The following is a 17621-nucleotide window of genomic DNA, read 5'->3' as shown; positions in this document are numbered from 1 at the left end:
CGGGTATTGTTAAACGGATTTGGAACGGGTACGGATAGTAAAATTAAAATACTAAACGGATTTGGGACGGGTTCGAAAATTTTATATATAATCGGGTTCGGGTTTGGATACTCTCAATTTTACGGGTACCCTACCCGTTTACATCCCTAATCGTGAATACAACTTTTACATTTGAATTTAAAGAATCGAAAATCAACGGGGACCTCTAGTGCTATATAAGACTCGCCCAAAGTAAATAGTGAACTGTCACCATAAGACAGGGTTATATGACAAGGATTTGATAATCCTATATATATTCCTACCTGTAAAAACGAAGACCCACGCACTTCAGGTATGTCTCAGGACAAGTCGGACCCAGCACGAACAGACTTGCTCTCTCAACTTCAGGGCAAGACTCTGTAAGGAAGTTATCATTACACAATTACAATCCAAATGTAAAAGTTGTATTCACGGGATTTCCGACAAATTAGCCAGCGAAGATCCACGACTAACGAGCCAGCCACATCATCACCGAATTATCAAAAAATATTATATTTCTTTCTATTTTCTTACGGTATGAAAAGAGAACGATCACATAAATAAAGGTGCATTATTCTCTCACACGGCTACTTTTGAGTTCTGAATATTATACTCGTCTTTCTTCACTTTACTGATTTGAGTATCAAAGTGAATATATACCACCTCACTTTCTCTATTTTATAAAATTAGCCGGTCAAAATATAGTTTCATTCCGGATACCTTATTATTTTAGATTTTACAATATCAAATAGTATTGTGTGAATTTGATGATTATCATCCATGCAAGGAGTTTTATAGAGAAAAAAAATGCGACTATATTATGAAAAATTTGCTATAGATAAATATATTATTCAATCAAAATCCCTGCCCGATTTAGATGGAATTACGGGAATCATAGAAAAGTTTTAAAGTAATGAAGAACATTCAATTTAACTTATTAATGCCCACAACTACAGAAAAATAGAAGAAACAGACCTAGAAAAAAAGGAAAAATAAATAAATAAAAGAAATAGAAGCACTGCTTTTTTTTTCTTTTTTGCCAAATGATATATTAAATTCATTGTTTGGGAAGATTACATGGCTATCCTAAATATAGAATAAAAATAAAAATAAAATTTAATTAAACTTTTACTGAAAGATTAAATAAATTTAATTTAAATAATTTTACCAATTAATTTCTTATACTTTTATTGAGAACCTCACATGATAAAATATTTTTTAATAATAAAATATTAATTTTTGTAATTTTAAATACTAAAAATTTAATATTTTAATTAATATAAAAATTAAAAAATACATAGAAATAGTAAATAATTTTTTAAATTATAAAATTAAAATTTATTACATAAAAATTACTTTTATTATTAAAAAAATATTAATAAAAATTATAAAAATTTTATTATATAAAAACACCTTCCTTCCAAAGCGGGCCAGAACCTCATGGAAAATTATCCTTAATAGCCATCACCAAGACCACGTAGGATTTGAAAATTTTCCTTGAAAGTCAGCTTACACAAAACCAGAAAACACAAAAAAGAAAATAAAAACGTATCTACACCGTCAACCTAGAGGTGGGAAGAAAATCCATTGTCCGAGCCAGGGAAGTGGAAGCTTCCTTGGCCGATGAAATTCGCTAGGGAAGAGGCCTCAACCTCAAAGGGGAAAACCTAAAGAAATAGAGAGAGAATCTCTCTCCAGAACAAAACTAGAGAGAGGGGTGGGGGGAGAGAGAGACTCCAAGCATAGCTAGCTAGGTCAGCTAGCACAGCATTTTATCTTCGTTTATTTTTTATGCACCCTGGCTAGCTTCATCGTCATTATCAGCTTTAAACAATGTCCATAAAAGCACTTTCTCAGGGTAAAAGCCCATTGTTAAAGCTTTAAATGTCCTGGACACTCAATATATTAATGTCAACTACTTCGCTTTGCAATTCTAATACCAGTTACTCAAAAAAGAACAAAAGAAATTCAATCACCACTTCCTTTACTCGCCAGAAGCCAAACGAGCATTTGCTGGTCGAGAATGCCACGAATAGTGAATAGAGCAATCGTCCTGATCATATAAATATATATATTTGAAATGAAATGATATGATAGAATAGGAATGAAGAAATATGGTTGGAGAGATCAGAGGGAATGTAATTCATTAAACAGATCTCAACCTACATTGCATACGAGAGATTTGTATAAAAGACACAAGCAATTAGCTTCTTGTTAGTTGACAACCAGATAAAGAGAATGGAAGGTCATCTAATGTTGCATGAGTTGCTCTCTTGTCTCTATGCTATCTACTCAACAAGGGCCAATTGGAAGCTACCCAAGAGTAGGACCATCATAAATATCTGAACCAGAATCCACCAGAACCCATAAATGCCACAGCTTGAGAATCCCAAAGAGACCATGTAATGGGAACTCTGGTTCAATTTGCCACTGTACAACTTGGAATCTGAATTGGGTTCAAGCAACGTGACCTCTTGTTGGCATGATTTAACCCCATAAGGAACATAGCCTTTAGAGAGTAACCCAATAGGGAAACACAGATTTGGATTATTCCAAGCCCTGAAACGCCTACCCATTTTCCTGTAAAACCACTCAGAAAATTGGAGCTTTCCTGTCAGATTGTTTCCATTTATGTAGAGCGCACTGACACAAGGTAAAGTTGCTAGCTTTGGTGAGAGATTGCCTGTGAGATTGTTGTCACTAAGACCCAAAAATCTCAATCTTCTTAACTTAGCAAGAGACAGAGGGATGCCACCTGTCAAGCCCATGTTAGAGAGGTCCAAAATAGCTAACTTCTGTAGGTTGTGCCACTCTATGGCCTGGAGGTCTCCGCCAATTGGGTTGTTTGACAGTGCCATCTCTTCCAAGGAATCCATCTTCTGAAGTGAATTTGTCAACCCACCAGAGAATTTGTTGTTTCTTAGGTCCAAAAGTGTCAAATTCTTCAGATAACTAATCTCTAATGGCAGGTTCCCTTCTAGCAGATTGTTGCTCAAATCAAGTTTCAACAGGGAGACAAGGCCTCTAAAACTCGAAGGCAAAGACCCAGATAGTGAGTTCCTGCTTAAATCCAAGATTAACAGCTCACTTAATCCACCAAAACTATCTGGAATCTTACCATTAAAGCAGTTACCAGCAAGAACTAGCTTCTTCAAGCTGGCTAATTTACTTACATTTCGTGGCAATTCGCCTGTCAGACCATTTTCAAGTAGCACTAGAGACTGCAACTTAACTAGGCTACTGAAACTATCAGGAACTTGTCCAATAAGACCAGGGTTCGATCTAAACTCTAATATTTCCAAGTTCTCTGCAAGTTTTTCCCATTTTTTGCCATTAATGGTGGTGGGATGTTTGAAGGGTGACATAAAGCAATTGAAGAACGATAGAGACTTGAGGTGCTTAAGCTCAAACAGTTGTGGCCTAAACTCGGCATTTGAGGCACAATCAAGAGAGTTGTCGTTAATAGGTCCAATGCTCAAGGAAGTCACATACCAAAGCCCATCAAAGATATCACAAGAGACTCCCTGCAGAAGACAATGGCAGCCAGTGGTTACTTTAAATGGGAGGTAATGGGTCATCAAGTGCTTAATTAGCTGTCAGATATCTCTATCCAACAGCTCTCCAAATGCAGTGCAAACTAGAGATGTTGCCTTAATAGTTTTTAATTATTAGTATATATCAAAAGAATCTACTGAGATGGAGAGAAAGAACAGTAACAGAGGACGATGAGGTGGTTTTTTGTGCTTAGGACAGTATTGCAAATTGCAATGTGAGTAAAGATTTGATGAACACATAATGAAGAAGTACCTGTATAGGAGTCCAACCACAGGGATCTGGATAGAGATCTGAGCCATTCCACCAGTTACCAACAAATCCCTGTATGGCAGAGTACAGTGATGCTTGCTCCCCTTCCTCCATTGGGGCTGCAGCATTTTCTGTTTCCCCAGAGCACCAAACCAACAAACATAATAACACCAAGATGACTTTCTTAGGGGGGAAAACACGCCTCATGGTTAGAAAAATGTCAAAAGTTCTTTAGAACTAATTAGAAGAAAACAGAACGATAACAGAGGAAATCAGAGCGAATGCGCTTGGATTGGGTTGAGCCCAGGCGAACATCCTGATCAATATAAAAGACCTTACATGTAAAATAACAGAAGATCTATATGCCAAAAGAAACAGAAACCAGAGGGAAAAGCATAAGGAAAGACCACCAAATTGGTGCAAAAATATTAGATGAGACCCTGGAGAAAACCTGTTATGTGCTAAATTGGAAGATATGTGACTTGGATCCTACATTGGAAGTGTGAGATTTTGGTGGGGAACATACGGTTTTTCGGATCTTCTGGTTGTTCTCCTAGGCTTCATCTCAAAACCACTGATAGAGAAGTATTAGTAGCAGAGCAGTAGCAGCAGTGAAGAGAAAAGAGAAGCAAAGTGAGGAAGCAAAACTCAAGAACTTGCACTAGCTTCCTTGTGGCTATGAAAACTAAGGAAAGCAATATAGAGGCAGAGAACACAAGACCCAAGCACACGTCTCAATACTGTGGAAGTATGATAATAGTAATTGCAGTAAATATAGGAACAGAGTAGGAGGAGATTGAGCTGTATTGTATAGAAAGAGAAAGGAAGGAAGACTGACCCTTTATACGGTTTTTACTATGAACCCATGATAAAAATTGTTTCTTTTGTTTTTCCATAATAGAAAAAAAAAACGAGTTATTGTCAGATTCATTGAATCGTTTTCTTGAAATGGTAAAAAGTAAGTGGCAGTTGAAAGATTTATGGTTGGGAAGGTGGTTAAAGAGGAAAGGTTAGTTAGAAACTTTAGGGTTTGGGCTTGAGTGTTGAGAGGAAGAAGGGGAGACCATTATCCAGTGGCCATGCAAAAGAAAGAGTGCATGTAAATGCATGCAAGACAAATTTTGGTTTTCCGTGTCGATTTTTTGTTCTTTCTTTCTGCGGACGTATCAGCACATGTCACAGAGAGTAAAAAGACAAGAAAAGCATTGTTGTTGTAAAAAGTGAGTACACTTGCTGTGTTCTAAACCTGCAAATAGGTTTAGAGGAAGAGTCAATTGAAGGGTGGTTGATGGAGTAAATGGTAACTGGGGATAGAATCTGCAAATGCTCATTCAAGGCAACAAAACCATAGCACAGCTTTTTACACAAATCTTTTCACTTTATAGATATTATCTTCTCATTTTGACATTGACGCCTGAAATTTTTTCCTTGTTTCACTGTCTTTCCATAGATATTTGTTCTTTGTTTCTTTTGCCAATAAAGAATATTTTTTGTTGGTAAATATGTAGGAAAAAGAAATAGTACTTATTACATCAAGAGATTACTAAACATATCTTGCCAACCTATTCAATGAGGAATAGGCGCCAAACGATACGTTAATAGGCTAAGAACAAATACGTATCACCAGATGCAACAGGTTGCATCTTTAGCGGTTCAAGAGAGGTCAGGCTACGTAAAAATGTCCATGAAACCCGCAACTAGCCCTTGAAACTCCAACTGAAACTCTCCGGAAGAAGAAATCAGCAATTTCACTTTTCGGTCATGATGAAACTAGAAGGTACCAATTGCTGAGGGAAGCTAAGTTATTCAAGTATCATCGTGATGCTTTAGTTCTCTGTAGATGTGCTATAGAGATTTGACATGCAACTTCCCTTGCCTTGTGCTTGATACTTATAAAAGAAAGGGAAAAAAAAAAAAAAACAGCTTATGCTCCCCCATCAAGGACGAACATGCTTCGTTGGATGTTAGATCAACCCAGCTTTGCGAGAAAGAATAACAGGAACAAAGCTACTCCGCTACCAGCTTCTCTCTAGTTGTAATTTACCATTTAACGCAATTGATTCCTTCGTTAATTATGCTGGAAAAAGAACAAAATAGTGGGAAACTAATCTTGTTCCTACTGTTTTATCTTCCAATGTTGATAATATTGCTGATCCCGCCCCTCCAAGTTGCATACAACAGAGAAAAGATTATGTTGATTCCATCTTGGCGTTTGGTACAGACAAAATAAATGATGAATGGATACAGGAATAGATGAATGAGTTGATCTGAAAATGCAACCATCACCTGTGCTAACTAAAATGTGAAAGCCGAAGTACTCATCACAGTTGATCTAATCCAATTAGACAGAAACACAAAATAGAATTCATCCATCATGTAGTAAAAAAGGTCCAGATCTTTTTTCCTATGGAAACTTCACCAGGGTGCTCCAACTCATCATCATCATATTCCTCTTCGTCCTCCTCATGAATTGTGCTGCCATTCTCATCTTCATCCACATATTCTGTTGTAACATTTACTTCCTCACTCAACTCCGTAATCTCAATAGATTTTGCTACATCAGCCTGGTTGACCTGTGTTACAAGAATCATGGGAGAAAGAAATTAGAGAGAGGAAATTCAACTAAAATCTGTAACCAAATAGCTTGTCAAGTCCAGTAAAGAACTAGAATAGTCACCCTGACTGCCCTATCCCCTGTGGACTCAACATTTTTTACTGTTGTGACATTCAGTGCATCTGTAGACTTGCCAGTCTTACTAGCAACTCCAAGTGGCAATGCATTTGCAGTTTCAGGTTTCGTTGTTGTTTCAACAGATTCACAGCCATCAGTTTCTCTCTCCCTCATCTTGGTCAAGCCAGACGATGCTTGGTTGACAGAGGTTGCTCCTGTACTGATCACAGTTGAAAAAAAATAAATAAATAAATAAGAAATGCCTTCCTCCCATGATACCAACAACATCCCACATGAATCACATTTATCAGGCTATTATTGATTACAAACTAACGTTTTCAAACAAAAAAAAAAGATTACAAACTAATGTGCAAATATTGTATACTACAATAAATATCTTAGGCTAAACAAAGGTTTAAAAAGCTTTCACAGTAGTAATATGTCATTCTCATTCAAAAAACTAAAGGTTAAATTAGATAAAATGTACTTGGAATTACAATTGTAAACAAATAAGAAATGAGATGGAACGGAATCCTGCATTCAGTTGCATAAACGTAAGATTACTACAATGACATTCTATTCCCATGTTTGTTTATTTTGTAGAAAGCATACAAAAAGTGATGACTGTATCCACAGTAGTGGCGATGATGGTGAGTAGCAGCGTTAAAACAGTTTGCATTTGCGGTGAAAGAATAGTGACATTGGAGGGGTCAAGATGAACCTGGTAGAGGCAGTAATAGTACTTATGTTAGTGATAGTGAAGGGTCTCAGCTTTGATTTTAGTGGAGTCAATAAGCATAATGATTGGAACTATTAGATCATACAAGTTTTTCATGTACAAGATATTACACAACCTAAAACTGACTTGATCATATATAGTAATGAGATAACATAGCATGCTTTCATAACCAAGTAAAACAAGAACCTTGTAATCAAATCTTGCTTGAATTATGTCAATTATCAATGTCCTATCAAGCATAGCCAAACTTACGTCCTGTGTCGCCTAAGATTGTAGCGCTTTTGCCCTGGAGTAATTGCTGAAGCCACAACTTGTCGCCTCTTCCTGCGAGCACCTGTTGTGACACTCTCAGAACCTCCTTCACTATCACCAGCATCCTGCTCACTTTCAGTTGGTGCTCGTTCCCGCTTCCTTGCAATGTTGCCAGCTGGCTTCTCTATACTTTCATCAACAATATGATAAATATCATTAGACCGCACATCTTTTGCATGACATTCAGGTTCTTCTGAGCTTTTCTCAAGAAATAGCTTTGCATCTTCAACAACTGCTTTAACTGAACGTGTTCTACTTATACCAGCCTTGCGTCTCCTCCCAGGTTTACGTCGACTACTCTTCAGCTCTGATTGTTCAGAATCCTCTACCTTACTGTCCATAATGCTGTGATCATCAACAGACACAGAATATCTATCTTCCTTTCCTTTGATGCCATCATAATCAAGCTGCCCAGATTCATCCCCAGAAACACGGCTACGTCTGGCTGCTTTACTGGCAAATGCACCAAAATCATCAGTCTTCTCTTCTTGCAAAATTGGTACTGAACAATGCTCTACCTTTTTAGTAGGGGATATGCTAAAAATCTTCGAGGTGCATTTACGGAACCAAGACATGCGTTCTTGAGAATTGGAATACCCCAAATCTAGTTCACCAGGAGATCGGTTGACATTCATAACAACGGGAACATCCACATCATCTTCGACATTCCTCAAAATTTCATCAGATTGCCTCCGAAGGGGAAGGATCATCCTGTCTTCCATGTCAGGGGGCAAGAGATCAGAAAGTATAAACTCACTAGTAATGTCTACACAGTTCTTGCAGCTCTTATGCTTCCCAACAAATGCAAGGAAGTGATTTCTGTCCCTGATAACCTGCTCACGTTGGTCCCGAAGCTTATTGCTGAGCACCACAAGCTCATCAATGTCTTTTTGCATTCCAAATTGCTGTCCCTCCAGCTGCTTCTTGTTTTTTGCAACTTCTTGCTTTTCTTTTTCTATCTTAAGCTTTTCAGAGCGTATTTCTTTCAATTCCTTCTGAGCAACTTCTTTTAAGTAATCCATATCCTTATGTTCTCTCTCCCTCTGCTCATCAAACAACCGCTGCCTTTCTTGCAGGACTTTCTCCATTGCCTCCCTCCTCCTTATCAGATCAGCCTCAAAAGTTATTCTCTGTGATTCAAAGTCTTGCATCATTTGATCATGCTCCATATCAGTATTTTTTGATAAAAGAACTTGCTCATCCCTCTTTCTCACTTCAAATGATTCTTTTTCAAGTCTAACAGCCTCCAACTCCCTCTGAATGTACTCTTTCGTTGCATTTTCTTCCTTCTTCAGTCTTTCCTCTTCATTACGCTGGAACTTCACAAATTGCTCCTTCTCTTCGGTAATTTTGTTAAGCTCCTTACTAAGTTGAGCTCTTTTCCCTTCCAGCACTTCCCACTCCTTCTCAAACTTATCTCTCTCCTCTTTCAAGTCTTCACCTTCTTTCAAGAGGAACTCCCCATGACGCCTGCACTTCTCCAATTCCTGTTTCAGTTCTGCCTGCATACGAAGGTGTTCTAACCTCTCATAATTAGTTATTTTAAGATTTTCACTCTTTTCACCAATCTGCAATTCCTGCTGAGCAATTTCAGACCTTATCTTCTCACAGTCATCTTTGAGAACCTGCAGGCTCTGTTTATCAGCAAGCAATTTTTGCTGATCAAAGTCCAACTTTTTCTGCTCAACCTTCATAGACTTTTCTTTATCCTTGAAACTTTTCAATTTTACATCAAGGTCCTTTTCTTTCTCCTTCACTCTCTCCAACTTCTTATCCAAAGCTTGTTCTCTTTTCCTCAATTTTTCTTCCCTGTGAAGAATTTCACCTTCACGTTGCCCCAATACCTCTGCTGTACTTCTCAATTCATGATCAAGCTCTTTCCTTTTCTCCTCTAGTTCTAACTCAACCTCATGCATTTTAGCATCCAGAGCAGTCTGATGCTCATCAAGGAGCTGCTGAACTTCCACCTGTAGAAGATACAAAATGTATAGGACTTTAAGCTAAATAGTCATAAACTAAAATCAACTCAAGGCCAGTTCAAAAGATTGATGCTGACATCCCTCCATTTCAACAATGTTCACAGACTAATCATAATAGAACACTCACTTGACATCATTTTAAACAGACATCGAGCTGGAATCTTTCTCAACATCACATGAACATCAGTGCTTTAGAATTAACACAAGGAGATACTAAATTCTCAACTTACAGCAGATCACTAAAAGATGCAACTCATATAAATTCAAGTGTCTACACTATTCAATCCATTTTTCATAATAGAAACATTATAATGGTATGAAGTTTAAGTTTTTACCATTTCAAGATCTATGTCCCATTTGATTTTACATAAATCTGTCATGGGATTCAAAGTTTACACATTTCACTGTACAACTTCTATATTGTTCTACCTATAGCTCTACATTCCATGTACCCTAAGGTCCCCAACAATTGTGTATGTTTATTACATTTTGACTTAGTAATTATGTTTATTACATTTTGACTTAGTAATGGGGGTTGCAGATTCCAATATAGAGATATTTAATTTTGAGGAGCTAGCACATAATGGACATTTCTCTTTATGCTTTTCTCCTTAATAAATTGTACCTATGATTCGCAAGACAAGAATGTTTGGCCACATTCAAATCTTGGCAGAAAAAAATCTTAATCTTCCAACTGCAAGGATTCAAATGTAACACTTTAGAGTGGCCACTTTATGTAAAATACATAAATATATGACTCTCTCCCATTTTTTTCTCTTTAAGTGTAGGACTCTATTCATTTCTCCTAGAATCCCACTTCAGTGACAATATCTGTGTAAAGGACTTATAGCCATTGATTGAGGGGGTGGTTACAGTTTTTCTAACCATTAGCCAGCCAGAATGCATCACAAGGATTAGTTGAGGTGAGTAGACTTGGAATGTATCATAAATATACCACTAGTGAGACTCAAAATTCAGAAAGGGAGATAAAAAGATAAACTGGGGATATACAAGACTACTGAAACATAAATGATCCAATAATTTTTTTAAAAAAGAATCCAACCTCTCTGACTTGATTGCATAATTAAAATGTAAAATTTTAGCTAAATGCATACTTGCACACCTGTACTTTAACATTTTTACCTTTCAGAAACCTCAACTTCAATTATGACCTAATAAACACCTAAACTTAAAAAAAAACAATAATTTTAAACACCTAAACTTAAAAATAAAACATTACTTTTCAACACAACTTTAAAACTATAGATTTGATTATCTGATAAGCTGATGAGCAAAAGTGTTAAAGTACAGGTGTGTAAGCATGCAATTAACCACAAAATTTTAGTTGTCCACAAGTTAACTAAATCAAATGAATGAATGTTTCTTTTCTCTCTCTCTATTTGTATCTCTCTCAGAAGGGCATTCCAATTAGTAAAAGCATGATATTTTGAAAAAACAACTTCATATAATTGTCCTTCAATGTGCCTTAAAGACATATATAGATGCAAAAGGATCTCAAGAGTCAAGAATCTTTATTGCAAAGTTGCCTTAACAAATGTTTTGGGAGAGAGAAAAAAGAAAGCATAATGCTTTAGATTGATATTGAACAATTGATATAAATACTCCATTCTCATGCATTTCATGAATCAATAGTGCAATCAACAATATAAAGGGATACACATCCGCTAATCAAATGTATTATATATCACATTGTACTTAACTCAAGAAGTGGTTTTGAAACTCACTTTTTCTCTAGCACTAAGCTTCACTTCCAAGGCAATTAAGTCATTCTCCTGCCTCTCCATGATTCTTCTCGTAGAGTCAGCTTTCTAGACAAAGATATTAAAGATAACAAATAAGCTTTAAAAAAATTGATAAAACAGCTTAGATAAGATAATCAGCTAGACAAGAATTCCACCTTCTCTTTTGCAGTCAAATCTGAGAGCCGATTGTTTACATCATCTTCCCTCTCTTTCAACTTTGCAAAAGATAGATCAATCTGCTTTTCAGCCTCCTCTAAATCCCTCTCTTTCTGCTCAAGAATCTTCTCATTTTCATTAGCCTTTTCCTCTCTGTGGTTGAGAGTTCTTCGAAGCTCACACAATCTCTCTTCACCTTTCTGTAGTTTCCTCTCCCACTCAAGTAAATCTTCTCTTTGCTTGCAGCGAGATGCCTCATGTGCTTCTCTCCTGAGAATAATCAATCACATATATCTGCATTATGAGTGACATGCTCCAAGCTCTTGCAAGGAAATATAATCATTCCACAGAAATTAAACACTTGAAGCATAGAGAATACTCAGTATTTAAGGAGAGACACTCCCTCTGAAACACACTTTCACGATCTTCCAACTCTTGCAATTTCACATCCAACTCTAAATTCTTTCTGTTGATTTCAGCAAGCTTGGCTTCAGCAACACGCAACTTTTCTTCAACCTCAGCAGATTTTTCTTCCATCCCAACAGCTAAAGCTTTTGCATCAGCCAACTTTGACTCAGAAGCATGCTTGATCTGTCTACGCTCCTCTTGCAAGTCACGCAAAGCCTTTTCAAACTACATTTGGATGTTGCATAACAATATCGAAAAAGAAAAAAAAAATTAAAAAACTTCCACTGCAGAGAGTAAGCAAAGGAAATTAAAAGTAAATACTAACATTCTCCTCAAGATAACTAAGCAGCAAAACAAACTTTTTTAGATTGTTCAGACCTCTTAAACTCTACATGCATCTTATTGAGATATATGCAAAGATTATGGAATATGGACTGATTATGTACTATAGCAAGCGCTAGAATTGTGCAGAAATTTGTGTATTCACATATCATGTATTTCTGTTATCGTGGAGATTTTACAGAGTATAAAACCATCAAGCTTGACCGAATAATTAAGCTTCTCAATTCATCCACCTCTTTCTCTTTATTTCTTCGTCTTTCAAATATCTACAAAATAAAGAATAAATGATGCATAATTGTAATTGTAAATCAGTATGCTCAATGTTTCATGTCAATTGATTTGAGGTACCACAAAAAATCAGCAATGCATAACTACCAAACTCAATGGGAACACGAAACTTTAGCTAATATGTATTCTCTCTACTTTGATAGGGACACCAACATCAAGAAGCAGCATCAAAAGAGGAACAAGACCTATGTTTTTCTAACTAGTGATATGTTTCTAACATCAAAAGAAGACACAATCATGGCCAACAGAAAGTGTACAATGAAGGGATTAAAGGGGGGAAATACCTAGTTCACAAACTCAATTTTTTTTTCCCAAATTACCTACATTTTCATCATAGAGAAAGAGGCTAAAAAGGTTTCCGTAGAAACTCAAAGTTGGCATTTAGCCCGACCCACGGCAATAAAACAGGAAGCAACCACACCTCATATCCAAGATCATGGGCGCCAACCCAACATCTCAACATTTTTTCCTTGCTTTCCTCTTATTGGTTCAAGTTTTTAATTTGAATTCAAAACAAGGAATGAGATGAAATGCCTTAAGAAATGTCTACAAAAATCATGAAAGAAGATTTCACAAACACTACAAGGAAGTGAGGAACACATGCTTGTGCAAACTACAAAAGGCTGGGAGGAATACACAAGCATTACCAGCAATTATGCTAAGATTTTCCAACTGCCGCATAAGCACTTTAGATGGACTTTTCAGAAAATTACAACATTTGACAAAGGTTGATCCCAGAAACTGGTGAAGTAAAAACCAATCCATTGAATGGAATTTCAGAAATAAAATCCCCATCTTTTAGGCAAATAAGGACTAAGTCATTCACTAAATAGAAGGCCATATATAACAGGACAAACTGTTCAGATTTTTTTCCAGTCACTGAAAAACCAGGCAATTATTAAATAGTGTAAATATATAAATATTTTCTGCACGAATACAGATGACCAATACATTAAAAACATAAAACATTGACTTCAAAGTAAGGTATGCTTCCACCAAACATATGTGATGCAAAGAAAAAAAGCAAATACGTCTAAGATATAGCTTGAGAGAATGTAAGCTGATGAAGATTTCAAGAGCAACCACAGAAGTAGAACACAGTAACATGAGATGAAATTCCCAGCTGGTAGTATGGTACAATTTTCTATTTGTTTTCTTTTACTCTTCTTCTCCGGAGTTACCACATCAACCAATTTAAAAGAGTAGGATTTGTTACATTCTTTTCTTTTTGACTCCCCAATTTTCACAAACCAAACAGGACATCAATGAGAGATTATATAATAAATGACAAGAGGCTTAAAAAACAGAGGGAGTATAGCAAGAAGCATACATCAGCCACACACTGCTTCTCAATGCTCAAGGCTTTTCTTAAATTTTCCTCCCTCTTCTCAGCTTCAGAGAATGCAATTCTGTTTGCTGACTGCTCACGCCTGAGGATCTCCTGAGCTTCTGCTAATGCTTGCCTTAGTTCTTCGTATTTCAAATTCCACTCTTTCTTCTCAATAAGGAGAAGCCCCATATTATATTGGTAATCAAAAAGCTGTACCAGAAAACAAAAGAAGCATAAATAATGCAACTGAGTTTCACAAATTCAAATTCTAAGCTTTAGACCAATATTCGAGACCATATATTGTGACATTTAAGAAAATTATAAAACATAAAAGATAAGAGATCAGAAGATTTTCAATTAATTTCTCACTTGAAATGCTCACTTTAGGCTCTGTTTTCTTTAGATAATAATACATTTAGTATCTGTAAAGAAGGGAATTACGAGGGCAAAAAATCACTTCTCTCCTGCCAAAAATGAATTAAAAACTATAAGATATGTACACATAAACAGCCAAGTAATGTTGGGAGCCCAATGTGCCCAACATGCATCCAGACTTACCTAATACCATAAAAGCAGCAGAGAAATTGTGAACTAGATGAAGAAAATATGTTATAAATCCTGATTCTGACAAGGCCCCATAGAAGACTAAGCAAGGCCCAGGAGTACATAAGATCTATACCAGATGAAAGCTGAAAGGAAGAGCATCAGAAGAAAAGGAAACACCAGCGACTTCCAAGAATGAACTTCTAGAATCAATACTGAGCTGCAGAAGCAGGACTTCAAAGGGAAATCTATAAAAAGGGGAACAAGGGCTACAAAGGGCATTGAGAAATATCCAGCAGTTGCATTCTTGACCAGTGGATTCCCCGGGCATTAGCGCTTTTGAGTTGTTGGTGTGATTATTAAGCAGTATTTTTCTTCTGCTTGTATTCAGATTTCATCACTCCCTTATTACATAAATTCTTCTACTCCACTCGAATTTTATTGAATTCTCTATTACAAGTTACTCTATCTAAAGACAACAAACTTAAGAATTCAACAACATTGCATTAGAGCAACAACCTAACTAATAAACCAAAATTCAATCGCTAAATCATACCCTTATTCTTTTGCAATAAGACCAAGGAGCCAAAATCTTCTAAATAATATTACTAACAAAAACCAACTTCACAAATGATGGAGAAAGCAATATCGTTCTAAGAGAATTAAACTATATTCCTTTTATTCGTAAAATGACATGCAGACAACACAAAAATAGAGTCCACAAAGGATTTCGAACCTACATATAATTCACAAGTTCTAACAAATAACAAAACCAAAAAAAACAAAATTAAAGGACATGCGTTCTCCAAACGACCGCATACCAAAATGCATCAACTAAAGCTAACCTCCTTTTCGAGCCTCGAGGCCTTCTCAAGAAGCGCCTGACGGTCTTTTCTCTCCATGACCACTTCATCTAATAGACCCGCCTCCCTAAACCGCCTCCAATCCTCCATGTCTTCGGTATCCAACTCTGCACCATTACCACTCAGCGAACCCACCGGCGGAGGAAGCGGTGGCGGCATTGATCCATCCATAAACGCTACCTCTTTACCTTTCCCTCCAATCTTAAGGCTAGTCGAAGCAACATTTGCGACACCGCTCTTGCGCACCTCGCTTCGAGGAGTTAATGTGATCGCCGATGACGGCCTCCTCTGTGGCGTGAACATAACGCAATCCGAAAAAAGAACCGAAAGACGATACACTTCAAACTTCTATTGCAAATGCAAAGAACTTAACCTCAACCCTAATTTCGTCGCTTCCGAGTGAGGCGGTTCAACGGAAGTACACCGGAAACAAGATAGTTAACGGAGTTTTATGAAGGGCAAGTGAATCCTCAGAATTTTGAAAGTCTGTTTGGATGGGTTGGAAGGAATGACAAGGGAGGTAAGCAAGGGACCAAGGGGGGATTCGGTGGCGTGCAATGTGTAGGAGAGAAACTCAGGAAGTCGGAGGAAGGAAATTAATAGGGACATATAATTAGCCACGTGCTTTTAATAAGGGAGATTTAATGATTAAAAGGACTGATATAACAACATTTCACAGGGAGACTTAATTCTTAAAAGAATGGATATAACAACGCAATGTAGGGTTTGCTATGATGAGCAAAAATCGGAAACTACCATTTAGAGTCTCGAATATTATTCGTTTAAAGTTTTTATAAGTTAATTAAGTTAGATGGCTGAGTTATTTTTATTTTTTATATTTTATAATTTAAAATTTTTTATGAATAACAGTTAATAATATATATATTTATTTTATTTTATGTGTTATGTTCTTCAACAATAAAAAACTATAAGATTGCTTTATTTAAAAAGTTTAAAGAGCATTTATTAAATGACACAAGTTGAGTTCTGCCATGTCATAATTCATGTGTTAGTCTCGCTAAATATGGTATCTAATGTCAGGCTACAATGTGGGTTTCGTCAGGCCATAATCCGAGTATTAGTCTCGCTAAATAAGACATCTTATGCTTATACTACAAGACAGATTCTGCCAGGCCAAAATCCGGGTGTTAGTCCTGCTAAATAAGACATCTTATACCCAAGTTACAAGGCGGATTCTGCTAGACTATAATCCTGGTGTTAGTCCCGTTAAATAAGGTATCTTATACCAAAGCCACAAGACATGTTCTGTCAGGCCATAATTTGGGTACTAGTCTCGTTAAACAAGGCATCTTACACCCAGGCTACAAGACGAGTTCCGGCAGACCATAATCTAGGTGTTAGTCCCGTTAAACAAGGTATTTTATGCCCAGGCCACAAAGTAGATTCCGCTACGCCATAATCCGAGTGTTAGTCCAACTAAACAAGGCATTTTATGTCAAGGCCACAAGGTGGATTCCGTCAGACCATAATCTGGGTGTTAGTCTTGCTAAACAAGGCATCTTATGCTCAGGCCAGAAGGCGAATTCCGCCAGACTATAATCCGAGTGTTAGTCCTGCTAAAAAGGCATTCTATGCCAAGACCACAAGGCGAGTATCCATTAGGCTCACAAATCGCGTGTTAGTCCCACTAAGGCATTGTATTCCACGATCATAAGGCGGGTATCCGCTAAGCTATATGACCGGATGATAGTCCTGTTTTATAAAAATTTTCAAAGGCATTTTATGCTCAAGCCACAAGGTGGGTATCTACCAAACTCAACGATCGGGTGTTAGTCTTATATAAAAATTTTCAATGCATTTTATGTCCAAGTCACAAGGCAAGTATCTGTCAAACCCAATGACCGGGTGTAGGCCCCACTTATACTTTTTTAGGACATTTTATGTCAAAGCCATATATCTGGGTGTTGGTCTCATTTTGCAAATTTTTCAAGTTATTTATTCTATGGCCACTAGTTAGGCTAGTGACTGGTGTTATGGTTCAGTAATAACCCCTTAACAATATTTTAAAGAGATTTTTTAAAGTCTTATTTGACGATAGTTGGATGAAAGTTATGAACGAATGTAAAGCATGCAAACACTTAGTGAAAGTAATAGAAATATTTTAATAAAAATCATGAAAGATTACATAGGAGGAGGATCTTCAGGTTCCTCCTCCTGAGTCTCAGTTACATTAGTATCTTCTATTATATTATCTATAGAGACTTGGACGAGGAGATTGTCCTTAGCTTGTCCCTCCTCCTCTTGCTCGCTCTCATCTTTCCCCTCCTCTAGGAAGATATCGTCTATCCAGACAAAATCTTCAGAAGGAAACCGTTTCACCAGTTTCTTCTTAATTGAGTCTTAGCTCTCGATGAACATCGCCTCTCCCCAGACCACTGTCTCCT

The 17621-nt window shown here is 36.9% G+C and overlaps 2 protein-coding genes across 5 annotated transcripts; both read right to left on the bottom strand.

Moving 5' to 3' along the window:
- Positions 1-2134: 2134 nt before the first annotated feature.
- LOC110618246 (piriformospora indica-insensitive protein 2) lies at positions 2135-5836 on the bottom strand. The gene is made up of 2 exons (XM_021761379.2): positions 3826-5836; positions 2135-3542 (listed from the first exon to the last, which is right to left on the bottom strand). Exons 1-2 carry the CDS (start codon positions 4027-4029, stop codon positions 2307-2309), a joined length of 1440 nt encoding a protein of 479 aa, XP_021617071.1. The 5' UTR covers positions 4030-5836; the 3' UTR covers positions 2135-2306.
- Positions 5837-5990: 154 nt separating this feature from the next.
- LOC110616769 (nuclear matrix constituent protein 1) lies at positions 5991-15838 on the bottom strand. 4 transcript variants are annotated; one of them, XM_021759253.2, is made up of 9 exons: positions 15199-15834; positions 13811-14020; positions 12426-12458; positions 11822-12075; positions 11442-11712; positions 11269-11352; positions 7485-9511; positions 6571-6713; positions 5991-6395 (listed from the first exon to the last, which is right to left on the bottom strand). In XM_021759253.2, exons 1-9 carry the CDS (start codon positions 15517-15519, stop codon positions 6382-6384), a joined length of 3357 nt encoding a protein of 1118 aa, XP_021614945.1. In that variant the 5' UTR covers positions 15520-15834; the 3' UTR covers positions 5991-6381. The 4 variants fall into 4 exon arrangements, with proteins under 4 accessions (XP_021614945.1, XP_021614943.1, XP_021614944.1 ...); XM_021759251.2 differs by having other exon boundaries at positions 6500-6713; positions 15199-15832; XM_021759252.2 differs by lacking the exon at positions 12426-12458 and having other exon boundaries at positions 6500-6713; positions 15199-15830.
- Between the last annotated feature and the right edge of the window lie 1783 nt (positions 15839-17621).

Source organism: Manihot esculenta, chromosome 6 (genome assembly GCF_001659605.2).
Source record: "Manihot esculenta cultivar AM560-2 chromosome 6, M.esculenta_v8, whole genome shotgun sequence".
NCBI classification, from domain to species: domain Eukaryota; kingdom Viridiplantae; phylum Streptophyta; class Magnoliopsida; order Malpighiales; family Euphorbiaceae; genus Manihot; species Manihot esculenta.
This window is presented reverse-complemented; position numbering and strand designations above follow the sequence as displayed.